Here is a 27,376-nt window from a genome sequence, read left to right as displayed (position 1 = left end):
AAGGAAAAAGAATTCCCCCAAAGCTATACCCACAAGAGGCACGTTTTCCAGTTGAATGGAATTCTGTTCCTGGAGACGCAGAAACTGTAGAATTTACTCTAGAAGATGTAAGTCCTCATTATTTTCGCTGCCTTAAGTGTTCTTTGTTTAAAAGAAAAAAGAAAAAAAGCTTCTCCTGGCTGAGATTGCTCTCTCACAGGCAACTTTTCCTCCAACTGAATGACCATCTGTTCCCCCTTGGAATCGGAGAATTAGAGGAGTTCTGGAACTCAGCACTTAGAGCTCACACCTGCTACAAATTCACAAATTCTTCCGTGTCATCACAGCACCACAGGGCCCCCTAGTCGGTCCCACCCAGTTCCTCCCCCAACTGATGAGATTCTTTCAAAGAGCTCATAGGAAAAATTCCACCCAGACGCAACACACCCAAGAGGGGGCAGGAGCGGGGTTGGGTAGATGCTGATAAACCCAAGTCAGTTTGTGGGCGCAGAGTAGGAAACCCCGCCCTATGGAGCCTTGGCCCGGAGCCGAGCAAAGCGAATACCGGAAATAAGCCTGCCTTCCATCTGGGAACCCCCGGATGTCCTCACCTACAGAGCAGCTGCTCCGCACACAGGACGCCCCCAAATGCCTCAAATACTAACAGCAGTCAGCTGGATCGCTGCAGCGGAGTGGGAGGTCGTGGACTCTCCGGAATCACTGCCATGAAGCGTGAATGATGCCTGAAAGGAAGCCATGCCTAGTCCAAGAAGGAGAAGGTAGCGCTGTCTCCGCCGGCAGTCCACCCAAACACCACCAACCCGTGTAGCGGGGGACCTAGCAAACCTCGGGCCATGGCCGCTCCCTGCCATCTCACCAGCATGCGCTGTGGCGGGCATCACACTCACACACCCTCGGGTGTGGGTCCAGACGGCAAGGGACCATGCGGTGTGGAGGGGAAGAGTCTAAGACAAGGAAAGGTGACTGGATTTGGATCCAGGTCGGCTCCTTCCTAACGACGTGACCTTCTGTAGAATGGGGCTGATGGCCCCCATGGAGTTGCTCTAAAGACGTGAGGTGATGAAGTGGCCCTTCCCATTAGAGTAATGTGCTCCCGGGGAAGGTACTCTCACCCAAGTCAGGCCCTGAGTACTTGATTAAAATAAGACATCAAAAGGACAAGACATAAATGCTGCTGAGGATGTGGAGAAAAGAGGACCCTCCCACACTGTTGGTGGGAATGCAAGCTGGTGCAGCCACTCTGGAAAACAGTATGGAGGTTCGTCAGAAAGTTGAAAATAGAGCTGCCCTATGACCCAGCAATTTCACTTCTTGGTATATATGCAAAGGAAACAAAAACTCTATGTTAAACAGATCTTTGCACCCCATGTTCACAGTAGCATTATCTACAATAGTCAAGACATGGAAATAACCTAAGTGTCTGCTGACTGAAGAATGGATAAAGAAGTTGTGGTATATACATACAATGGAATGCTATTCTGCCATTAAAAAGAAAGAAAAATCCTACCATGTGACATGGATGCTAAGTGAAGTAAGTCAGAAAAGACAAATTTTGTAGGTATACATAGTATGTATGTATATATTCTCACTTATACATGGAATCTAAGAAAAAAACCAAACTCACAGAAAAAGAAACCAGATTTGTGGTTAACAGAGGCAAGGGTGGGGTGAGAGGGAACTGGATGAAGGCGGTCAAAGGTGCAAACTTCTGGTTGTAACATAAGGTCCTGAGGATGTAATGTACACCATGATGAGTGTAGTTAACACTGTTGTATGGTAGATTTGAAATCTGTTAAGAAAGTAGATCCTAAGAGTTGCATTGCAAGAAAAAACTTTTCCTCTTTTTTTTTGTTTCTATGAGATGGTGGATGTTAACTTACTGTGGCAATCATTTCACAACATATGTAAGTCCTTATGCTGTACATCTTAAATTTTTGCAGTGCTGTATGTCAATTAAATCTCAATAAAACTGGGGGAAAATTTTTAAAAACAAACTGTATAGCATAGTGGACAGTATGAAAAATTATACAGTCCAATGCATCATAGCAAAGAACCCACAATAAAAATTTACGTGCACATGCATACACACAGTTCTCAATCACTTTTACATGGGAATTGCCTTCCATGAAATAAGAAAGAAGGTGTAATTGTTCTTAATAGTTGAGTACTGTGCAATGCACCAAAGACACACACTAAAACGTTAATAAATGCATTCTCCATCGCTATGGGGCCAAAGGCCAGTAGCTCTGGGTTTGCGGGCAGCTCAGCCATTTACCGTCACATGACTGTAGATAAGTTAGGGAACATCTAGCCTCTGTTTCCTCATTGGCAAAATGAGGACCATGGTTTTCATCTTGAAGGGTTGTTGCAAGAATTAAATAACCTCGTATATGGAATAAAAAGCCCTAACGCAGCGCCTGACACACTAAAATCTCTTTACAGTTTCAGAAAAGTAATGACTCAAAATGCCCACATATACAAAAACCCTCTCTGCTCCTAGTTTCACACAACAATGCCCAAATTCGCAATCTGGAATCAAAGGCTCTTCATATATGCAAGTGGAGCAAGGTCTAACCCTTCTGGAAATGCACATGGTCCCTAAGATGAAGTTTCCTCCTCTAACGTTTGCTTTGCTCTCTCCCCCTCCTGGTTCCTCTTCCTCCTTTCCCTCCACCATCTCTAGAAACTCTGCTCTGCCCCATCCCTTGCAAGGCCTTGCTGGCAAACACCTGCCACTCCCAGGCATTCAGCTGGACGCAGCTGCCAAACTGCATTCTAGCTCCAGCATCTCAGTCAGCCTCCAGCCCTGCACTTCTACCACCCGAGAAGGATCCCTCAGTAACTGCAGGATGAGTTTCCAAAGGACTTTCACTTCCACACGGCTCAGGTTCTAGGGATCAAATCTTGAAGACCTCACCTGACAACGAGCCCATGAATTGAGAGAAGTGACTGGGGCTTCTGGATTCATCAGAAACACCTGGGAAATTCCATGTTAAACAGCCATTCATTCTCTTTAAGTATAAAGAGGCTTTGACTTCCATCATCCACCAATCATCCAAATTTAGGAATCATTTAGTAGTTGAAAAATAAGATAAAGCTTTCCTTTCCTAGCTCTAAAGAAACAGAAAGAAAAAAGTCAAGACTGAATTAACTACCTAAGTTAATTTCAAAATTTCCAGCTTGATCAGCTAAAACAGTCTGTTCTTATTTTTTAAATTTCACACTTACAATGCAGTATCTAAAATGTAAAAACACACTTGAATTGTTTAGGTGACTATTATTGAAGAAAAACACCAGGTCACTTATTTTAGTTCTATTTAAGAAAACAACAGAAACATCTGTCATTTCTTATAGCAATTTTTATTGTCCTTCCCACTGGATGGCAAAAATATGCTCCAACTGCCTTTCATTAACCTGCTGATCTGGAGGTGATTTGCTCCTCACTGACGACAAAGGATCTGTTCCACTGAGTTTTGGTCAAATACAACAATTAAATCATTTAATTTTGCAAGCACTAAAAGAATTTCAGAAAATTTAAAAGAAACATCTTTTAAATGAAAAGCATGACCTCCCCAAATGAAAAATTCATTTATCTGAGTTGCCGCAAGTCTTCAGGTTATAGCAAACCACAAAATGCAGTTCTTGGGTAAAACAAATGATATATTCCTGACTAATAATTCTAAGTTTAAGCACATCCATTCAAATCGTGTTGAATACTTCGTTCGTGTCTCTGCCACCATGTAAAAATCTTACTCAGTTCTCTTTTCACTGACTGCCGGCTACGGACTGTGAGGTCTACAAATTACCGAGCAGAGATAACAGGCACTATGGGTATGCATAACAGGGTATGCATCCCCTCTGACAAATCCAACTCAGGGAGCCAGAAATCCATGTCTGCCTGTTTCTCTGTTTATTCGAAAATGGGGGGTCTCTTCTAGGTGATGGTGGTTGTTGCTGTTGGCCTAACAGGAATTATCCCTTCCCTGTTTGCAGTTCCCACAAGAGCCCAAGTGGAATGATCCAGAGACCACTTCCACCCCACAAAGACTGAAGGCTCATCTACTGCCTTCTGGAATAAGGTTTCCTGGAGTACAGTTTCAGTCTGTCCCTTTGCTTTGCCAAAGACAGATCCGCCTACCGGCTATTCTTTGCTGTAATGACAACAATGCCCTAAGACAAACAACGCATTCTTAGGGGAAAACAATTAATTTCAACCATCCCATGTGTTCCCCAACAGCCATTGATTCACATCCCTCATCCTCTGATAACTGACTTACACAAAAACACAAGGGCTTGCCAGAAGAGAATTGAATGTGTGTGATGTGCTTATTGCATTGCTTCCTCTTTGTTTTTAAGATGATGAAATCTTTATAAGCAAATCAAAAAGATTACCATTTTCTCCTGACAATTTCTTAGCTGAATCCCCAAATCTAACATAAAAAAAAAAAAAAAATGACTCACTTTAAGCAAGTTACTGCTGGGACTTCAGTTTAGAGAGCTACAACACTGGAAGAGGTCCGTTTTATGGGGACATTTGGACAAAACTCGCCTGTTTTAGGACACGGGCTAGAACAAACCTCTCAGCTAATCCTACATTTCAACGTTTTTAGCAGTATACATTTTGGAATCTTCTGTGTGCCCCAGCACACACAATATGGATCTAATTAGGTCCAGCTGCCTTATGTTAGTAATAAAATTGAAAGAAAAAAAGAGGTGGGGGTGGGGGCTTCGTTCACCCCTCCAGTGCCCCGGTGATCACAAGCTCGCAAGTCGTGCGCATCGTCCATGCTCACTCAGGGCAACCCACGCTCCTAAAACACCCCAGTGCGCCTGGGACTGCGCTCAGCGCTCAGACTTCTCAGCTGCTGGGTTTTCTCACCCTGGAAGAGATTTACGGACGGGCTGGAGCTCAGCGCTCGGACGCCACCCACCGCCCAGGCCCCGGCGCACCCCGCCCGCTCCTGGGCTCAAGGACTTACACCAGCGCGGACGGACAGGGCATCTGGTTCCAGGCACAGTTGTACTGAGCCTGAATAAAACTCTCACTTCCCTCCAGCACAGAGCAGCTCACATTCTTGTTCACGATGTAGGCGCACCAGTTCCTGGGGTGAAGGAGAGAGAGCGAGAAGCCACAGTGTAAACCCTGAGAACAATGAGGCTGGGGAGAGCGGGGCGAGCCGATAGAGCAGCGGACCGAGCGAGGGTCAGGGAGCCCGCCGTCTCTGCGGAGACGGGAGCCCCAGAAAGCAGCCATCCGGAGGGTACGCGGGTGCGCCTTCGGGGAACCGGCATCTTAAGCCGCCAAAATACGCAAAAGAAAAGTACCTACGGTCCCAGGGGCTTCAGTAATTCCTGGGAGTATTTTCCTGATCGTCCTGCTCTGCGGGACACTCCCTACGCCCCCACAGCCCCGGAGGCAGCACTGCTCGAAGGGCTGGCGAGATCACCCGGGACGCCTCGCGCCGGCGGGAGAGCGCACGGCCCCCCGGGAGGAGGCGCCGCCCGGGCAGCCCAAGGGGGACCTCACGGCTGCTGCTCATCGTCTTTGGCAGGGCAGCTGCGGACCCGGCAGCGGGTCGGGGAGGGGTAGGCGGGGGGGCCAGGGCTCCGTGCCGGGAACGAGGAGAGGGACCGCGCACTTACTTGTTCCTGGCTCCCGGCCGCGCGGGGTGCATGGGCTGCGGGCCGGCGTGGCACAGACCCGCGCCGCCCAGAGTCAGCAGCGCCAGCGCCCAGCGCCAGGACGCGCGGGACCGGAGCCGTGTCCGCTGCCACATTCTGCGCGCGACGGGCGCGCCCCGCCTGCCGGATCCGGAGCGCTGAGGGTCGAGGCTGGCGCCGCGAGGCTGCGGGCGGACGGGGCGCGGCCGGAGAAGGCAGGAGAGGCTCAGGCGCTTCGCGACGCCCCCACCCGCACTCCGCGGCCGCCCCCTCCGGCTTCTCGCTCCCACTTCTCCTTTTCCACCCCGTGCGCCCGCGCTTCTCCTCGGTCCCTCAATGACGCACAGGTTCCCCCGGGTGCCGCCCTCTTTATTTCACTTCCCTCTCCGAAATGTGACTCTCCCTCCACCACGACCCCCTGTCTCCGGTGCCCTTGCCTCTCGGCAGGGGGTTTGGGGTGAAAGGGCTAAAGAGTTTAGGAGAAGGGTCTAAGTTACAGAATTTCCAATTACTCATTCCTTTGGTCTCTTCCCAGAAGCGGAGCAACTCCGCCTCCCACCTTCCAGCAGGCGCGCCCCGGCCCCTTGGGGATGTGGCCGCAGTCGGCGAGTCTGGCGGTCCTCACGTCGTGCCTGTTGGTGCCCGGGTGCCGGCTCCCTGGAGAGCGTGAGGGACATCTTTATCAGTCCCTCGGAGGGACTCGACTCGGGTTTCCTCCTCTGGCAGGACGTCGCCATTCCCCCACATTAGGACTTTAGAGTTTAGCGGGAAATGAACGCGGGTCCTCTTCTCTGAACTCTGCCTAATGCATCCGTTTGTTGCCAAGTGAACGTGCAGGGCAGCGTGGGGGACAGCCCCACACTTCACAACAGCTACCGAAGCACAGCATCAGACTCTAATAAATGCTACACTACATTTTGAAAGATAATCTCACAGCCTCTGGTTCTGATGTCCTACTCTGAACTTTTTCTGTCAACATTAAAGGCCACAATGGTTGCATTTGCTCCTAACAGTTCAAACACTGCTAGGCGTTTGTCTTTTCACTTGCTTGCGTATTTTCTGCCTATTCTTGAGTTACACTAATCTCTACCAATTTCTTTTGGGGATCAAACAACTCCAACTTCCACCGAAGAATGTTACATAAAATCTCTACCAAAGTGTTGTATGCTGGGGGGTGTACTTGAATCAAACTTTTTTTTTTTTTTTAAAAAAAGATTTTATTTATTTATTTGACAGAGAGAGACACAGCGAGAGAGGGAACACAAACAGGGGGAGTGGGAGAGGGAGAAGCAGGCTTCCCGCCGAGGAGGGAGCCCGATGTGGGGCTCGATTCCAGGACCCTGGGATCATGACCTGAGCCGAAGGCAGCCGCTTAACCAACTGAGCCACTCAGGCGCCCTGAACCTGCTTTTTTTAATGAACACTAAAGTGAGATTATTTGCAGACTGCATAAACTACAGTATCTGTGAACGAACAGGTTGCTGTTGGCTGTGGATTGTTATATGGACAGTAAACATTTGCTATGTTCCCTAAATGAAGCCATTCGTCCATTTTATTTCTAATATGATTTGATGATGTTGTTGGACCTTTTGATTTGCAAATGGAAGAAAGGATATTCCCTAAGTAGAAACTTCACAAGAGCCAAGCAGAAAATTACACCATGTAAGGAAATAGTCTGTCCATGAACTTTCTTAATGGAAGATCATGCACATAATGGGCTGAAGTCATCCCAGCCTTAAGAAGAGCCCCCTGGCTAAAAAGTGGTCTTGTGTAACCCAATCTTGTTTTTGTGATTTCCTATCATCCCCATCCTAACACCATTTTTGTTCAGGAAGTGTCATAGGGAAGAAACAGAGCACAGAAATGAAGGAGAGTGACAGAAGGAAAAAAATGAAGGAAACACAAATGATGCATGTCTACACCCAGCAGCTAACCACAATGTCTCTTCAGTACAGGTAACTCTCAAACTTGAGAGTGAGTTGAACTGCTGAGGTCAAATCTGCTTTTTCCATTGAATTAAAGTTATAATAGGAAACTGTATTCTAGTCCAAGAGTTTGAGGACCAATGACCACACTATATTTAATCAGTTATAAATGGCACTTATCAGTAGATAAATTTTATTCTGAGCATCTGTTATAAGCTAAGCATTGTGTAAAAATACTGTGGATTCACAAGTGAGCCAAAACTGACCTGGCTCTGTGTTCATAGAGCTTCCAAGCATTCCTGTGCAGTAAAAGGTGGAAATTTTCTGATGTACAGTCAATGAAGTGAGACAATATTTGTCACGTGTGTTTCTCGAGACACATGCCCATGTGTACCTGGTGTGGGGCTGCTCTGAGAAAATGGGAGAAGACTTTTGGCTCTCAGAAAGACTTGAGGCCAAGATCCCAAGGCACCTTCTTCCCTTTCTCTTCTCTAGCTACAGGAAGGGACACATCAAACTTGGGAACCAGAAAGCCCTCTCCAGAAAGCAGAGGAAAGAATCCTGAGGATAGAGAGTTTAAGCACATTAGGAAACAGACTCATTAGGCAGGTCATGTGGCCCCAGCCATAAGGAATAATGGGGGAGTCATTGGCAAAATGCTATTAAGCATGAATTCTTTATAAGCTGCCAACTACTTTAAACAACCACTTGAAAACTGTCAGTTTCTTATCACAATCTGAAGGCATTTCTTCTGCTTTTAAAATCAAAGTGCCCCATAGTACCTTCCACTCTCAACTGTGTGACCAACTTAGCTAAAGCAAAAATGCAAAGTTAGACCTACTTCCTAAAACCTATTCCCTCACTGTTGGTCATGATAACAATGCTCATCAGGCTCTGTACTTGGGGGCACATCTGAAACAGTGAGCCTGCTGGGCCCCCAGAACCCCCAAACTCCCCTTCAGTTACCTGGTGGAGGAGAGTGGGTGACTATTACAGAGGCAGCAGGCGGGTACTTTTCCCCAGTCCTCACATTCAGTCATCAGCACATGACGCTTGATCAAGATGAACTGATTTGCATCTAGGATGTATGTGGTCAAGAGCCATAAGACTAGCCTGGGTGTCCCATCCTTCTCATTTCTTGTCTTTGCTTTCTAGAACTCAAAAAACATCCCCCCTGATGTCTAGGTATACTTTTAGGTGCCTTTACTGCTTCTCTGTGCTGCTTATCTAATGATGGGGGAAAAAAGTCCTTGAAGACTGGATATCTTGAATAAATTTTGATTTCAAAGCATTCCTAACATAATACACCCTACAAAAATGTCTTACACATTCATAAGTTAATGATAAGATGCCCTTCATTAAAAAGAAATGCAGCTTGGTAGGGAAAGAGAGACAGAAATATCTGAGAAAAATTAACTGCACCATCTAGCTTGGTCTGTTTTGGAATGCTATGGTTTGGTTGATACAATTTCACTCAGCTACATTTGATATAGGCATCGCATTAGGCACCTTCAGAATGAATTCAGTGAGTCCCTAGACTTCAAAATTTACAAACAGCTACTTTCCTGTCTTGTCAAAGACTTTGCTCAAATAGACGAAACAGAACGAAGAAAAATTGCTCTCTTCAATTTTTTCTTAATATACTTATTTGTGACTATCCCATTTGCTGTACATAGCTAAAGATTCAAAATCTCAGTATCTTCTGAACCCAAGACTGATCTTATTTATTAATTGATGGATTCAGTGACATTATTAAGGATTATGGCCATTATTTTAATCATCTTTTTTGAGAGATACCAGGAACAAATCTCCGTCTATTGATCAGTGGTGTGTGACTTAATATATTTTAAACTATCACACGAGAATGTCAAAACTGTGAAAAGTTAAAATCATGCCTGAAACCACACACGACAACAAATAGTGGTTAAGAGCTCATGCAATGGAGTTAACATACTATTCAAAATGGGGTACCCTCGCCTCTTAGCACAATGATCTCAGACGAGTTGGTAGGCCTCTCTATTCTCTATTTTCTGCTCTGAAAATGGGAATGCCTTGTGTGGCTCTTGGGAGGATTATTTGGGTTACCACATGTAAACCGCCTAGCACAGTGCCTGGCATATTGACAAGTGCCTGGCAAGTGGAGGATAAATATTCACAATTGTTACCGTTACCACATCAGCACTGCAACAAATCTGCAGTCAGGTTCAGGAGCTTTGTCATTCTTTTTCTGTGCCAACTGATTTGGGCATCTGACCATCTACTATAGTTCTTCTTTCTAAGTAAGAAATACACGAAGAAATGGCTGTCATGAAAGCACATGCATGACTCATTCTGAATGACTAAATGTGATAGTCAGGAATGGAATACTGGGCTTTTGACTTCCAGCCCAGTTTTCTTTTTTATTGCCCCCCAGGAGGAAACATATAGCTCAGTTTATTGTTCAGGAGATTTCAGTTTATTTTATTTTAGGACAATTCAATGAGATCTTTGGAAGGATCAATAACTCTACAAAAATAAACTCAGATCATCAGGCAACTCGACTGTGAACATCCTCTTTCTCAAAAAGATGAAATTAGTTTCTAATTCCATATTGCTTAATTTTTTTCAGATGTTTCTTAGTTCTAAGAATGCTTCCTATAGCCAAATAATATGTTTGAGAATTCTTTGCTGTTACACTTATGGTGTGGTTTTGAACACATTTTTTCTTCATAAGAAATAACTGACAAAAATAGGCTCTTAGAATTCGATTTGTTTCCAAGAGAGCTAGAATAGCTTAGGCAGTAGTGTCTTCAGATATGAGCCACATCGAACTGTGTTGTAGCTCATCATCTATTTATGGAATAAGAGTTGATTATTCTGGAATCAACAAAATGTTTTAAATAGGCAGAATATGTTTGGTGATTATAAAATATATCATTAAATTTTAGCACAATCTTGGTCTATGCTCATTCAAATAGTATTCATGAGCAAATTCATTCTTTCTAGTATTTCAGGTTATACAGTTCTGAACAATGTTATAAGTATTGAAGTATGGTCGATTCTCATTATTTGATGTAGTGTGGTGTATAAAGTTGCTGCAACACCGAATTAGCAAATACTGAACAATTGCTCCTAGGGGATGTACAAGGTTAGGTTCCTACCAGCCTCTGGTCACAATGTTTCTGTCAACCAGTCAGTACATAATCTTGTTTTATGTGTGTTTCTATTTAAAGATACCTTATTCAATACATATTACTGATTCTGTAACATTGAACTCATGGCCAACATCACTGTAGCTCATGCCTGAATAGAGCTTAACTAACACGTACTTTTTCCCATAAGGCACATGACAGCCGTGTTGTGCTCAGGAACACTAGCTAGCCCTTCAGCACTATGCTTGGGGGCCATTTTAAACAGCAAAATCACCAACAAAGAGCATAAAATGAAAAAAAAAAAAGTGGCACTAAATTTACCATGAAAAGGACACTTATTTGCAGTATGAGAGGGAAAAAAAGAAGGCAGAGCACTGTCTTGCTGGATCTCAGCAGGAATGCACACGTCAGGTAAGGAAGTGTTTGCTTCTCTGCACAAGTCACAAATGACCATGAAAATGCAACAAGTATGGCTTTTGGATTTAAAAATAAATTTAGCAAGTAGGCCAGTTTACAAATACAGAATCTATGAATAATGAGGATGAATGTATTTCAACTTAAGTCCAGGAACAGTAAGAAAATGTTACATTTGGGAGGATAAGGGAAAGTTCTTAAAATTTTGTGGCCATCAAAAGATTTGTTTGGTCAGTAAGCATATTGGGGAACTTGTGCATATTCAACACTGTACCGGGCAATGTGGGAGCCAGAGAAAAACAGATTTAGTTCTTTCTCATCTTAATTGACTGAAATGATTTAACATAGCATTACATTCGGTAAATAGACTATAACATAGTAAAAACTGTGTAGCTAGGTGATGGTGAAGAAACAGAGCTGAGGCAATCAGAAATATGGATTTAAGCTAAGTTTTATAGTTTTTGTTTTGCTTTAAATCAGCTATGATATCAAAAATGAATGTGACTGCTAGTGAGGAAGGGGCAATGAATGAGACCTTGTACCTGGTATGTTTCTAATGTGGCCAGCTGGTAGAGTAGCCAGACTAAGGTATGTGGTCTTAGATGTAGCCAGGGGGTAGGTGAGGCGGAGAGGCCAGGTAGGATTGAGGAGTACTCAACAGGAGGACGGAGAGCAGTAGAGGCTGGTGGAAAACAAAACAAAACAACTCTGGTTCTCTTTTTCCCTTATCTAACAATAGGTAGAATAACCAGATGTCCTGATTTGCTCCAGGCCAGTCCCAGGTTACTCCTGTTGTGGATCAGTTAACACTATTAATTACTTTTAGTGTCTCCTTTCATCTTCAAGAGTGCCTGGGTTTGGACAATAAATTATATGGTTACTCTAAGAGGCCTAAAATGAACTGAAAGCCACGCTATGTTTGTTTAACCTTCATAAAGGCTAAAACATTAGTAAATGTCAATGCAAATAATAAAATCAGAAAATAAGAAAGAACTGGTCTTCTGTAAGTCAAAACTTTACTTGGATCAAGTTCTTCGGTTATTACCTCATGCACATTTTGGTAACTTTTTGAAGTTTATATTATTAAAAAAAAAAAAAGTTGGTTAAGCACCAAAGACTTGGATCTTTGGTTGGTTGATGAAGGTGGCTATTTGCATGAGCTTTCCTTGGCTCTGTCTTCTTGCACTTAATCACTTAAACTCATTCTTGGGAGCTAAGTAAGAACACAGCACTGTGGGTGCTGCATTCTATTTAAGTGCTCTGGCTTGGTTCTAGCACGTTTAAATAGGGCAGAGCAGGGAAGGGTCTGTTCAAAAGCAGCTCTCTTTCTAGGCCCCATTGACATCTTTGAACATTCGTTGGTTAAAAAACCTAAAACAACATAAATAGTAAGCCATGGGCAGATAAAAGTTACTAATATCTTTTGACTAATGGAAAATACAGGTGAGACAAGAGTTTCATATTCAGAGAATGTTGGGGGGTCAAGCAGGGAAGTGCCTTAGTTTTCTAGTGTGCCCTTACATGTTTTCCCCTAGCTTTTAAAAATACAAAAACCAAAATATTTTATTCCCTGACTATTCTGAGGATATGCTTTCCAAAGGGCTGTTTGAGAGCAAAGTGGTGCCAGGATTCCTGGGAGAAATAGGAAGAATATTAGAAAAAAAAACTATCAGAACTCAGTTCCAATGTGTTTCAACCCAAAAAGAATCTTCCCTTTTAGTACTAGGGATTCCAGTTTCATGAAGGATTTTTAAAAATAAATATTTGTATGGGGGCGCCTGGGTGGCTCAGTCGGTTAAGTGTCTGCCTTCAGCTCAGGTCATGATCCCAGGGTCCTGGGATCGAGCCCCCACATCGGGATCCCTGCTCAGTAGGGAGCCTGCTTCTCCCTCTCCCACTGCCCCTCCCCCTGCTTATGCTCGTGCTCTGTCAAATAAATAAATAAAATCCTTAAAAATAAATAAATAAAAATAAATATTTGTAGATTATGGTTTTCTCCTGTGAATTTTATCAAAGTATAGCATTCTTTATTTTTTTAAAGATTTATTATTTATTTATTTATTTATTTGACAGAGAGAGAGAGAGAGAGCACAAGCAGGGGAAGCATTAGAGGGAGAGGGAGAAGCAGGCTCCCCACTGAGCAAGGAGCCCGATGTGGGGCTTGATCCCAGGACCCTGGGGTCATGACCTGAGCTGAAGGCAGACACTTAACCGACCACCTAGGCGCCCCAAAGTATAGCATTCTTATAAAAAAGTGCCTAAGTCATAAGTGACTCAATGAATTTTCATGAAGTATACACAGCTATGTAACCAGCACCCAGATCATGAAACAAAACATGAGCAGCACCCCAGGGCCCCTCATGGCTCCTTCCAATCATTAATCCTTCCCAAAAGTCACACTGATTTTGACTTCCAGCATCATCGATTAGTTTTGAACAGATGTTTGTTAAAAAAAAAATCTTTCTAATTCATCTTATATTTTATCCCTGTACTCGGCATGGTGCCTGACACACAGCACACTTTATTTCATAACATTTGTTGAATAAGTGAAAGAAAGCAGACGATGTCTGACTTTCATAAGAGTTGAACAAATTAACATACGTTTTATACATAGGGAGGAAAGTGGCATTAAATTTGGGAGAGAACTGGGATCTGGGGATGCTAACTTGAAAACAAGTTGAAAACTCAAACTTAGAACAGAAGCATACACTTCAGTTTTATCTCTGAACAAATGTAAATAAATAAATCTAAACCTCTGTAAAGTTTTCCTTGGGCCTTAACCAACTCTGTTCACATCATATCCACCGTAACTGGTGAGGCCAACCTCCAGAGACCTTGTTTCTCTTTCTCACTTGTAAATGGACCCATGTGAGAGAGGTCCTCCCTCCTGACCAGTGCAGCCAAGAAATGACTATTTTCGGTCCTTCTCCACCCCGTTCTGAGGCCCAGTCAGTCGGAGAACAAAATAAGAGTCACCCTCTCCCTGGGCCACAGCATGTGATCTCCAGCCAGATTGCTTCTTGCTCTGATGAATGAGGTAATAGGGGCCAAATGAGGTTTCAAACATATGTCACCTCAAAATTACAATTTTCCTTAACTGTACTTTGAAAAAGCTGGAATCAAGAACCCAACATTGCCAAATCCCTGCTTAGCCAAAAAGATCTGTCAACTGTAGAAATAACAAATAAGAGGAAAATCCATCTCAGGCTTTGAACTGCTTGCTGTTCCTAAATGATGCCCAGGGAAATACAAATAAATTATGTTCTCTGAAGGATGGATTCATTATGAATAATCTAATAATCTCTTTAGGTTGGAGTTTTAAACACTTCTTTAGGGTACTTCAAAAATTGTAAGGGAGCAAGTCTGGATAACAAAAACAACTTTTCTTTCTTTCTTTTTTTTTTTTTTAAAGAGGATGGTTTCCCTTCATTTCCCGCCTCCCTCTTGCCCAGAAATATGTTGTATTTTATCAGAGATGAGGCTTCAAAGAGCATAGTGAAAGCCCAAAGTGGAGAAACACACAAATCTGTTTCATCCACATTAAAACTAAGAATGTTAAATCCAGAAGCAAATCTAATTTGCCTGGGGAGAGCTGAGAAGGGAAAGTGGTTCTTTCTCCTTTTTACCTTTTCTAATTATGCTGATTGGAGGTCCTTCAACAAATACAATCTTTGCATAAACTGTTCCCTCTGTGTGGGATTTTCTCCATGTCTGGAGAACTTTAACTCCACATGAAAGACCCTGGAGTCTTCACCTGTTCTTGAAGCTCTCCTGGGTTCCTCCAGGTCTTCTCACATGTTGGCAACATGTATCTGATAAAGAATGGATACAGGAACTTAACAAATCAACAATAACAAATTAACAAGAAAAAGACAATCCAACAGAAAAATGGACAAAAGACTAGAATCTGCACTTCACAAAAGACAAAACTCAAGTGGCCAATAAAAAAATATGCTCAACTTCATTAATATCATGGAAGTGCAAATTAATACCAAATATTTAAGATGGGTATTAAGGAGAGCACGTGTTGTAATGAGCACTGGGTGTTATATGCAAATAATGAATCATGGAACACTACATCAAAAACTAATGATGTAATGTATGGTGACTAACATAATAAAAAAATATATCTAAGATGTAGATACCATTACTTACTACAAGATTGACAAAAATTTTTAAATCTGACAACAATCACTATTTAGGGTGAATGCAGACAGAAACTCTCATATACTGCTGTTGGGAGAATAGACTGGAACAGCTGCTTTGGAAAACAGTTCTGCATTACTTTTTACATTTGAACAGTCCACATACCCTCAAACCCATCAATCACACCCCTAGATATAGAACATAGACAAGATCTTGTACATGTACACTGGGAGACTTATATTAAAATGTTCTAAGGAGTATTGTTTCTAACAGTCAGAAACAGGATGCAACTCAAATGTTCATTAAAGTAAAATGAATAAATTGTACGTATACAATATGGTATGATAGAATACCATACAGCAATGAACATGGATGAACTACTGATACGCACATCAATGTGGATGAATTTCACAAACATGTTAAGTGAAATAAGCAAGTTAGAGAAGGCTATTCCATTAAAGTATGATTTTTAAAATTTTTTTTCAATTTTTAATTTTTTTAATTGACATAAAATGTATAATTTGCTTCAGGGGTATAGGTCTGTGATTCATCAGTCTTACACAACACCCAGTGCTCACCACAACACATACCCTCCCCAGGGTCCATTACTTAGCCACCCCATCCCCCTACCCCCCTCCCCTCCAGTAACCCTCACTTTTTTCCTGAGATTAAGAGCCTCTTATGGTTTGTCTCCCTCTCTGGTTTTGTCTTGTTTCATTTTTTCCTCTTTTCCCCTATGATCCCCTGCCTTGTTTCTTAAATTCTGCATATCAGTGAGATCATATGACAATTGTCTTTCTCTAATTGGCTTATTTTGCTTAGCATAATACCCTCTAGTTCTTTGCAAATGGCAAGATTTCATTTTTTGATGGCTGTGTAATATTCCATTGTATATATATATACCACATCTTCTTTATCCATTCATCTGTTGATGGACATTTGGGCTCTTTCCATAGTTTGACTATTGCGGACATTGCTGTTATAAACATTGGGGTGCAGGTGCCCCATCAGATCACTACATTTGTATCTTTGGGGTAAATACCCAGTAGTGTAATTGCTGGGTCATAGGGTAGCTCTATTTTCAACTTTTTGAGGAACCTCCATCCTGTTTTCCAGAGTGGCTGCACCAGCTTGCATTCCCACCAACAGTGTAGGAGGGTTCTTTCTCTGCATCCTTGCCAACATCTGTCGTTTCCTGACTTGTTAATTTTAGCCATTCTGACTGGTGTGAAGTGGTATCTCATTGTGGTTTTGATTTGTATTTCCCGGATGCCGAGTGATGTTGAGCAATTTTCATGTGTCTGTTGGCCATCTGGATGTCTTCTTTGGAAGAATGTCTGTTCATGTCTTCTGCCCATTTCTTGATTGGATCATTTGTTCTTTGGGTGTTGAGTTTGATAAGTTCTTTATAGATTTTGGATACTAGCCCTTTATCTGATATGTCATTTGCAAATATCTTTTCCCATTCTATCAGTTGTGTTTTGGTTTTGTCGACTGTTTCCTTTGCTGTGCAGAAGCTTTTTATCTTGATGAAGTCCCAATAGTTCATTTTTGCCCTTGCTTCCCTTGCCTTTGGTGATGTATCTAGGAAGAAGTTGCTGTGACCAAGGTCAAAGAGGTTGTTGCTTGTGTTCTCCTCTGGGATTTTGATGGATTCCTGTCTCACATTTAGGTCTTTCATCCATTTTGAGTCTATTTTTGTGTGTGGTGTAAGGAAATGGTCCAGTTTCATTCTTCTGCATGTGGCTGTCCAATTTTCCCAATACCATTTGTTGAAGAGACTTTTTTCTTTCTTTCTTTTTTTTTTTTTAAAGATTTTATTTATTTATTTGAGAGAGAGAATGAGATAGAGACAGAGAGAGCATGAGAGGGGGGAGCGTCAGAGGGAGAAGCAGACTTCCTGCTGAGCAGGGAGCCCGATGTGGGACTCGATCCCGGGACTCCAGGATCATGACCTGAGCTGAAGGCAGTCGCTTAACCAACTGAGCCACCCAGGCGCCCTGAAGAGACTTTTTTCCATTGGATATGCTTTCCACCTAGTTGACCATAGAGTTGAGGGTCCTTTTCTGGGTTCTCTATTCTGTTCCATTGATCCATGTGTCTGTTTTTGTGCCAGTACCATACTGTCTTGATGATGACAGCTTTGAAATAGAGCTTGAAGTCCGGAATTGTGATGCCACCAGCTTTGGTTTTCTTTTTCAACATTCCTTTGGCTAATTGGGGTCTTTCCTGGTTCCATACAAATTTTAGGGTTATTTGTTCCAGCTCTGTGAAAAAGTAAGTGGTATTTTGATAGGGATTGCATTGAATGTATAGATTGCTCTGGGTAGCACAGACGTTTTAACAATATTTGTTCTTCCAATCCATGAGTATGGAATGTTTTTCCATTTCTTTGTGTCTTCCTCAATTTCTTTCATGAGTGTTCTATAGTTTTCAGAGTACAGAAACTTTTCCTCTTTGGTAAGGTTTATTTCTAAGTATCCTATGGTTTTAGTTGCAATTGTAAATGGAATCGACTCCTTAATTTCTCTTTTTTCTGTCTCATTGTTAGTATATAGAAATGTGACTGATTTCAGTGTATTGATTTTATATCCTGCCACTTTGCTGAATTCCTCTGGGGGTGGAGTCTTTTGGGTTTTCCACATAGAGTATCATGTCATATGTGAAGAGTGAGAGTTTCACTTCTTTGCAGATTCGGATGCCTTTTCTTTTTGTTGTCTGATTGCTGAGGCTCAGACTTCTAGTACTATGTTGAACAACAGTGGTGAGAGTGGACATCCTGTCATGTTCCTGACCTTAGGGGAAAAGCTCTCAGTTTTTCCCCATTGAGAATGATATTCATTGTGGGATTTTCGTATATGGCTTTTATGATACTGAGGTATGTTCCTTCTATCCCTACACTGTGAAGAGTTTTAATCAAGAAAGGATGCTGTAGGGGTGCCTGGGTGGCTCAGTCGGTTAAGCATCCTTCTACCTCTCCTCCCTGCACATGCTATCTCTGTCTCGCTCAAATAAATAAATAAAATCTTAAAAAAAAAAGATGCTGTACTATGTCAAATGCTTTTTCTGCATCTATTGAGAGGATCGTATGATTCTTGTCCTTTCTTTTATTAATGTAGTGTATCACATTGCTTGATTTGCAGATCTTGAACCATCCTTGCAGCCCAGGAATAAATCCCACTTGGTCATGGTGAATAATCTTTAATGGCTCCTATTGTCTGGATCCTATTGTCTGCTAAACATTCCTGAAAACCAGCTAGTACAACCTGTTGTTCTCCAGCAAAAGGGAAGCAAAGGCAGGAAGAAGCTCCACCTGTTTGAATACCTTCATGAATCTCTGTGTAATCCTGAGATGGCATTTTATATTCAGTGGGTAGATAAAACCAAAGGTGTCTGTTTGTATCAAAAAACAAAGGAAAGGGGACACCTGGCTGGATCAGTCAGAAGAGCATGCGACTCTTCACCTCAGGGTCATGAGTTTGAGCTTTATAGAGATTACTTAAAAAACAAAAACAAAACAAAGAAAAACTTGCCCAACTTTGGTGGAAAAGAAAAGACAACCAGAAGACCATGACTTACCAGATGATGGCTAGAGCACTGAGACATTATGGAAGAACTGGGGAAATCACCAAAATTTGGAGATAGCTAACTTACCAATTCACTGAGGCCATTATCCAAAGACTCCATCTTATTTCTTAGAAAAAGAGATCTTATACTCACAATATGTTCAACCTAAGCAAGGATATCTCAGCTTGAGGAAGTGGAATGCAAATCATAGTTGGACATATGCTGATTGCCATGAGCTAAGCCACCCTGATTGCTAAATATTCTCTTACATTTTATGATTTCCTGGCATCAGAAATCCTTGCAAATTTCAAGATTTTTCTCTTTAAGCAAATACTAAAAAGGAAAAGAGAATGAACTTCATTATTTCTTTTATTAAATAGCATATGATCTACAAAAAAAAGTGTTGGTATTACTCTTTTAAATGTTCGGCAGAATTCTGTGGTAAAGCCATTTGGGCCTTGGCTTTTGTGAGTTTTTTATTACTGATCCAATCTTGTCACTTGTATAAGTCTATTCAGTTGTCTATTTTTTCTTGAGTCAGTTCCAGTAGCTTGTATCTTTCTAGGAATTTATTTCATCTAAGTTATCTCATTTGTTCACATATAATTGTTCATTGTATTCCTTTATAATCCTTTTTATTTATGTAAGGTTAGTAGTAATGTCACTCTTTAATTTCTGATTCTACTATAAAGTTGGCCCTTGACCAATACAAATTTGAGCTGCGTGGGTCCACGTATATGCAAATTTTTTTCAGTATACTAACTACAGTACCATAAACATATTTTCTCTTCCTTATGACCTTAACATTCTCTCTTTTCTAGCTTACCTTATTGTAAGAATACAGTACGTAATTCGTAACACACAAAATGTGTCAATCAACGGGTATCAGTAAGGTTTCTGGTCAACAATAGGTGATTAAGTTTTTGGAGAGTCAAAGTTTTATGATTTTTGAAAGTGTGTGTGGGGGGGCAGGGTTTGGTGCTCCTAATCCCCACATTGTTCAAGAGTCAACTGTTGTCTCCATTCAGTATATTCTTTTTTTCTTGGTCAAAACTACATTTCTTGGTCAAAATTTTATCAATTTTGTTGATCTTTTCAAAAAACTTCTGGTTTCATTACCTTTTTTTCTTGTATTTCTAGTCTTTATTTCATTCTATTCACGTCCACCCTAACCTCTATTTTCTTCCTGCTTAAAGTTTAGTTTTCTCTTTAAGGTAAAAGATTAGGTTATTGAGATCTTTTCTCTTTATCATTTACAGCTCTAAGCACTGCTTTAGCTGCATCCCATAAATTCTGATATGTTGTGTTTTCACTCATCTCAAAATATTTCATAATTAAAAAAATTTTTTTGATCCATTGGTTACCTAGGAGTAGTCTTGTTTAATTTCCATATATTGTGAGTTTCCCAGTTTTCCCTGTTATCTGTTTCAAATTTGATTGCATTGTGATCAGAGAACATATTTTTTGTCCTTTTAAATTTTTAAAGGTTTTATGCTCTAGTCTATGGTCATCATGAGAAATATTCTTGTGGGCTTGAGAAGAATATATATTGTTATTGGGTGCTATATTTTAGATGTCTGTTAAGTCTAGTTGGTTTATAGTGTCCATGTCTTCTATTGTGTTTGGTATAGTTGTTTTATCCATAATTGAAAACAGGGCATATGGTCTCCAACTATTATTGCTGAATTCTTTCTTCATTTGTCAGTTTGTGCTTCATGTATTTTGGTACTCTGTCATTAGATGCATGTATAACTGTTATATCTTCCTAATGGATTCACCCTTTTATCATTATAAAATGTCCCTCTTTATCTCTAAAAACATGTTTTAATTTTGTCTATTAGTATCACTCCAAATTTGCTGTGATTGCTGTTTGCATGATGTATCCTTTTCCATCTTTTTAATCTGTTTTTAATCTTGTGTCTTCTGTAAATAACATGTAAATGTTTTATTCAGCATGTTACTCATTAATTGGTAGCTATTATCTTCTGCCACAAGTTAGACACACTGGTTTGCAAAACAGCAGATGTAAGTATTTGCTAAATCAATGAATTTATAAATGTTGCAATAAAAATCATTCTGTATTTCAAACAACTAAGGCCAACTTTTTGGTTTTACATTTTGAATCATCTCAGGATTCATATTTATAAATATCTTATGAAATTCGCATTCCATTCTAAATTCTATATTATCGAATAATCTAAATTCTACTATATAAAATATTAGGCAATTAGCACCTGAATATTTAATACAAATGTAGCCAAAGCTCAATATATTACTTTTAAACAGATCTGATTGGTTTATTTTTTATTTTTATTTTTTTTAAAGATTTTATTTATTCATTTATTTGAGAGAGTGAGAGAGAGAGAGACAGCACATGAGAGGGGGGAGGGTCAGAGGGAGCAGCAGACTCCCTGCCGAGCAGGGAGCCCGATGCGGGACTCGATCCTGGGACTCCAGGATCATGACCTGAGCCGAAGGCAGTCGCTTAACCAACTGAGCCACCCAGGCGCCCCGATCTGATTGGTTTACGACTCTTTTGATTTTTCATTAGTATTTGACAAAAGGATCCATGATTGACTTGTCAGTTCTTCAAAGAAGTAATTCACTCTGCAAAACTACTGAAGAGAGGAAATACGTAACAAGTTTAACAAATCAAAAACATACTTCTGGTCTATAAAAGCACAGAAATAAATTTTTTCACTGCATTTGCTAACCGTTTATCACTAAATATATCACAGAACTCATATCTAAATGATATAAGAATACAAAGATTCCCCTGGTTTTTAAATATTGTCTTTAATTTCTAGCACAACATAAGTAATGGTCTCATTCTATATTGTTTTATTCCTATTTTAAAGTCTAAAACTGAATTCCAATTATATTTAAGTACACCAATGGACTATCAAGTAGTCAAGGTACACAATTCTTCTTAAAATAAAACTTACTAAAATAAAAATACAGAAAAATGAGATGCAATGTTCTATTTCTCTCAAGAATTAAAAAATAGAGTTAAGAGTAACTGTGGTGACAGGGACGCCTGGGTCGCTCAGTCAGTTAAGCGTCTGCCTTCGGCTCAGGTCATGATCCCAGGGTCCTGGGATCAAGTCCTGCAGTGGGGTTCCTTGCTCAGCAGGGAGACTGCATCTCCCTCTGCCTGCCACTCCCCCTGCTTGTGCCCACTCTCTCTCCCTCTGACAAAATTTTTTTTTTTTTAAAGATTTTATTTATTTATTTGACAGAGAAAGAGACACAGCGAGAGAGGGAACACAAGTAGGGGGAGTGGGAGAGCGAGAAGCAGGCTTCCCGCAGAGCAGGGAGCCCGATGCGGGGCTCAATCCCAGAACCCTGGGATCATGACCTGAGCCGAAGGCAGACGCTTAATGACTGAGCCCCCCCCAGGCACCCCCAAATAAATAAAATCTTAAAAAAAAAAAACTGTGGGGGAGAAACACAGGTGAGAAAGGTAAATGTATGCAAATGCTATTTGCAAAGATTTAAATACAGTACTTTACGGAGATATAATTACTAATATTTTCTATTGCACATTTGTTTATTGGAGCATGTCTAAAGAATCAGAATACTGGGAATCTATTTTATATTATCAGACATTATTTTATATTGAATTTAGGCTTCCTAACATAAAATATATTAAGAATGTCTGTCTATACTACGAATTGTTTGTTGCTGGGATAGGTGATTCTGTAACACCAATTTGATCACTCTCCAAAAGGGAATTAATTTCAAACAGTAAGATATCTTCACACTCAGGTTACTGATGAATCTGTAAATGAAATAATTGCTTGCACAAAGCCAGATTTGGAGAAACATCACTTTATATTTAAGGTAATATTTTAAGGCCAAATGTCCTACAATGAATTTTAATGTTGCTACCGATCTATTCCTAAATTTAAACCTATATGTGATAATGAAAAGTAGCAACCTCTTTTTGAGTCAAAAGAAATACTAGGTGTTCAACAGACTTGCAAAAAAATATCTTAAGTTAACATAATTTTACAAATATAATTACATAGTCATGAAGAGGAAGAGATGATCCCATGAAAATATTTAGCTGATATAACTGAAGATATTTTGACAGTATAAAAAAGACACAAATGCAACCTTTTTACTAACAAGTATTATTTGAAAATTACGTACTAAAAAATAACAATCTCACCCATTTCATAGTGCTTGTAAATAACTAAGTCATACAGTCAAAAGTATACACAATTTGGAAGATGGAACTCTTTTTTAGCACTATCATTTAACTAGTAAGAACTAGTATCATTTAAAAGGAATCCAATCTTTCCTTTAGCTTAATTATTGCCAATTTGTTTCCTTCTTCAACAAAACAGTTAAATGACTTCCAATTATAAAGATAGATCAATATTGTAATAGTTTTTACCAAGGTAATCTTTTATAGAGCTTTCAATGTTAAAAAGGAAAACACATTTAATAGGGAAGAAACAATCCTCTTTATTAACCTCACTGTATATTCAGAAAGGATTAAAAAACACACACATTTTCTGGGACACAAAACTGTACCAAAAGCATTTCCTTACAAAATAACTTCACAAACCAATAGTCCTGGACTTACACAAAGACATATATATTGACATACATTAGCTTGAATTAATACACAATTCGAAAGTTTTTGCAGCAACTTTCTAGCAGACTATTACATTAATGTGGGAGTGTACGACTTCTTTAACTCTTTAAAAATAGTAATAAAAATTACAAAATAATGAAAATGTAGAATTAAGGCTGAGACTATATCATCTAGTATTAAAGTCAAACAATACTTATAAAAATTGGTGCTGCTGCTTTTTTTATATATATATACACAGGATAAATCTTTAGAAATTTAAAATGCTACTGCTGTCACAAATTCACTCATCAATTTAACATTTTCTCATGTATCTTAACATTTGAATTCCCAGATACCTGTGCTTTTTCTATTTTTATTCTGAATTCTTCATTAAGGGTGTCCTCACATATTTACAATTAAATATCTAACCTCTAGAACTTTCCTTAGACACAACAGACAAAACAGTTTTGTTAAATAAATTCACACAGAAGTAATAAAAAGGTTTGTTTTCAAGAAATAGTTCTAGCATATCCATGATAATCATACCAAAAAATAGTACATACGCTTTTCTTCAGGATTAATAAATGCCATGTGCCAGTTTTACAGTCACTGCCATATTTGCACATTTTCCTCTGACACATTTGCAAGATAATGACAACCAAAGGGCATGATGACTGGAATAATTCCAGTAAATCCACAATGTCCAGTGAGATTCATAAAATTGAATGGCTGTTTTCAGTCCCATCTGGATTGACATGGAAATGCATGCCCAGATAGTTGTATCGTCCCCAGAAATATCAGTCTGGTAAGTCACCCTCTTGGTCTTCTGAAACAGAGCTGCAGAAGGCAGGGCATTCTTCATGAGACCAATGGCCCCCTCTTCTCAGTAATTGTTCACACATCTGATTTGGTTATAATCCTGGCCAATGTGGAAAAAATAAATTTTTATGTACCACAGTTTTCCTAAACTCCCTCAGCAGACCTAGATGGTTAAATATCCAATGGAACTATGTTCCATTAATTATGATAATTCTTGGTATAAACATTTAACTAAATCCTTGTATATAATTACTTGTCACATGCATGCCAAAAAAAAAAAAAAGAGAGAGAGAGAGAGAGAGAAATCCTCAAAATAAAAGCAGTACTTAACATATAAAGATTAAGCAATTTGTACCACAGTTCTTTGGAATGGTATATCTCAGACCCCCAAACTGAAGATTTTCATTTTTCTTTTCCCCTCTCCTTAAATGAAATCACTATTTTAAAATAAACAAGAATTATAATGCTTATTTCAGAAAAGTCACAAAATAAAGACAAGCAAAAGGAAAAACATTTAAAAATACCCATAATTCCATTCATATAGAGATGAACACAGTGAACATGAGATCATGACCTGAGCTGAAATCAAGAGTTGGATGCTTAACGGACTGAGCCACCCAGGGACCCCAAGATACTTTTGTTTCAGATGCTCTACAGTTTTTGCGATTGTGCCAGAATTATTAGTTCAAGATCTATGGAGAACTGGCAGAGATTAGGAATGAGAATTACCAATTAAACAGTAATTTATGGGGTGCCTGGGTGGCTAAATCGGTTAAGTGACTACCTTCGGCTCAGGTCATGATCAACAGGGAGCCTGCTTTTCCCTCTCCCTCTGCCCCTGCCCCCTGCTTGTGCTTGCTCTTTCTAACTCAAATAAATAAATATAATCTTAAAAAAAAAAAAAAAAAAAAACACCTGTAATTTAAATTTTAGCGGCACCTTGGTGGTTCAGTTGGTTAAACCACTGACTCTTGGTTTCTGCTCAGGTTATGATCTCAGGGTTGTGAGATCGAGCCCCACCTCTGGCTCAGCATGGGGTCTGCTTGAGATTCTCTCCCTCTCCCCCTGCCCCTCCCCTGCTTGCACTCTAAAATAAATAAAAATAAATCTTAAAAACATATTTTTAAGGGGCACCTGGGTGGCTCAGTCGTTAAGCGTCTGCCTTCGGCTCAGGTCAGGATCCCAGGGTCCTGGGATCGAGCCCCACATCGGGCTCTCTGCTCAGCGGGAAGCCTGCTTCTCCCTCTCCCACTGCCCCTGCTTGTGTTCCCTCTCTCTCTGTGTCTCTCTCTGTCAAGTAAATAAAATCTTTAAAAAAAAAACAAAAAACAAAACCATATTTTTAAATGGAAATTTAAACTGATTTTAAATCTTCCAAAGATAAACTGGATGCAAGGGGGAGAAAGCCATACGATAGAATATACCTAATTTTCAATCTAAAACTTCTCTTTTTAAACATTATTTATTTGAGAGAGAGAGCACGAGTGGAGCGAGGGGCAGAGGGAGAGAATCCTCAAGCAGACTGCTCGCTGAGTGTGGAGCCCAATGCAGGGTTTGATCCCACGACCCATAAGATCATGACTTGAGAAGCCAAGAGTTGGCTGCTTAATCAACTGAGCCACCCAGGCACCCCCAACCTAAAACTTTGCCATCACAAAGCTAAACAAAAATAGTTAACTTTTTGTGTTTATTTTCTATGTGTCAAATCTGGGTAGGCAACATGGTTCTGTTTTGCTCTCTGGAAACATTTATGTTCCTCCCCCTTTCCTTGATATTCTAAAATTTTACTATGAAATATGTTTTGGTACATCTTTTGTTAGTCATTGTGCTGGGCCTTCAGTGGACCCTTTTATTTATCCCTAGGAAATTCTCTTCAACGTATTTTTCTTCTCCATTTTCTACTTTCTAGGATTCGTAACAGAATTGGTTCTCTAGGTCTCCTTCTTTGTTTTCATGTATTTTTTCTATTTTTCTGGGAAGTTTGACTTTAGTCTTTGAAATTTTTATTTCAGCCACAGTATTTGTAATCTGTTATCTTATCCTGGCTGTATCTTTCTCCTAATAATATACTGAGTTTTGTGAATAGAATTCCTGAAAATCTAATTAGGAATTTAAAAATTTTTTAAAGTTCAGTTGAATCATCTTCCAGGGTTGGTTTTACTATTTATCTTGGACTTTCTCTCACATATTGCTAACTCCCCTCGTATGCATGATGATTCTTAGTTGTACAATTACATTTAAGAGAAAGAATTATGCTTCTGGCCTAGATTTCTTCTTTTACAAAAACCAGAACTATTTTCCCATCAAGTCCCTCTGAATAGAAATTTTAGGTGGGACAGGGCAGAGCAGGGTCCATGGGCCAGCAGGCTCCGCTTTACAGTACATGGTGGGAGAGCCGACTCTCAGGCTGCTAGCTCCCCGGGTGCCAGCATGAGATAAGCCTCGAGGGCGCCATCAACTACACCTGAAGCCAATATGCCAAGTTAATTAATTACCATTGTTACCTAACTTTGTGGTGGCATCTTTAATGCTCGGGAACAAGGAAATAAAGCTTTCAGAGTTTTGGGTTGAAAATCTGGCATATTCTAGGCTGTGGTTTCCTCTCCTTTTCCATTTTGCTCCCATCCTCTCTCTTTTGTTTCTGAGTCCACAGCCTCCCTGGGTCCCATCAGGCAGACTGTCTCCCATTGTCTCTAGACTATTTCCCAGTCCTTCCTCCTTTGGTATACTCTAGTCTTGTTTCTATCACGTTATCCCCAGAAAACTTCAATCAAATGTGAAGGCAGGGGGAACCTATGTGGCTCAGTCAGTTAAAAGTCCAACTCTTGGATTTGGCTCAGGTCACGATCTCAGGGTTGTGAGATCGAGCCCAAAGTTGGGCTCCACGCACAGTGCAGAGTCTGCTTGGGATTCTCTCCCTCTCTCCTCTCATGTGCTCTAATAAATAAATAAAACCTTAAAAAAAAAAAAAAGGTGAAGGCAGAATGAAGGCACTGTCAGATACACAAGAGCTCCAAGTTTCTTTGTACACACTTTTTCTAAGAAAGTTATAGGAGAGAAACGTAAGGAATCCAAGGAACAGTGGATTCAACCCAAGAGTAGCCAAAGAAGATCCATGAGACCTATGT

At 40.4% G+C, this 27,376-nt stretch overlaps 2 protein-coding genes and 1 pseudogene across 4 annotated transcripts in view; 1 reads left to right on the top strand and 2 right to left on the bottom strand.

Annotated features, from left to right (window-relative positions):
* EMILIN2 (elastin microfibril interfacer 2) overlaps positions 1-5,908 on the bottom strand; it is a 50,967-nt gene extending 45,059 nt beyond the window's left edge. The window contains exons 1-2 of one of the 2 annotated variants that reach the window (XM_036122330.2): positions 5,644-5,908; positions 4,980-5,102 (exon numbers count right to left, since the gene is read on the bottom strand). In XM_036122330.2, the coding sequence (XP_035978223.2) occupies positions 4,980-5,102; positions 5,644-5,777 (257 nt within the window). In that variant the 5' untranslated portion in view covers positions 5,778-5,908. The remainder of the gene's footprint in view (positions 1-4,979; positions 5,103-5,643) is intronic. The other variant, XM_036122331.2, reaches the window with a different exon arrangement.
* A 12,604-nt stretch (positions 5,909-18,512) lies between these two features.
* Positions 18,513-19,101, top strand: LOC144379882 (transcription factor Spi-C pseudogene; annotated as a pseudogene).
* A 4,191-nt stretch (positions 19,102-23,292) lies between these two features.
* SMCHD1 (structural maintenance of chromosomes flexible hinge domain containing 1) overlaps positions 23,293-27,376 on the bottom strand; it is a 145,189-nt gene continuing 141,105 nt past the window's right edge. For both annotated transcript variants that reach the window (XM_036123382.2, XM_078060559.1), the window contains one exon: positions 23,293-24,348. In XM_036123382.2, the coding sequence (XP_035979275.2) occupies positions 24,324-24,348 (25 nt within the window). In that variant the 3' untranslated portion in view covers positions 23,293-24,323. The remainder of the gene's footprint in view (positions 24,349-27,376) is intronic.

The sequence above is a fragment of the Halichoerus grypus genome, chromosome 13 (assembly GCF_964656455.1).
Source record: "Halichoerus grypus chromosome 13, mHalGry1.hap1.1, whole genome shotgun sequence".
NCBI classification, from domain to species: Eukaryota; Metazoa; Chordata; class Mammalia; order Carnivora; family Phocidae; genus Halichoerus; species Halichoerus grypus.
Note: the sequence above shows the minus strand (reverse complement) of the source record. Positions and strands in the feature narration are given on the sequence as shown.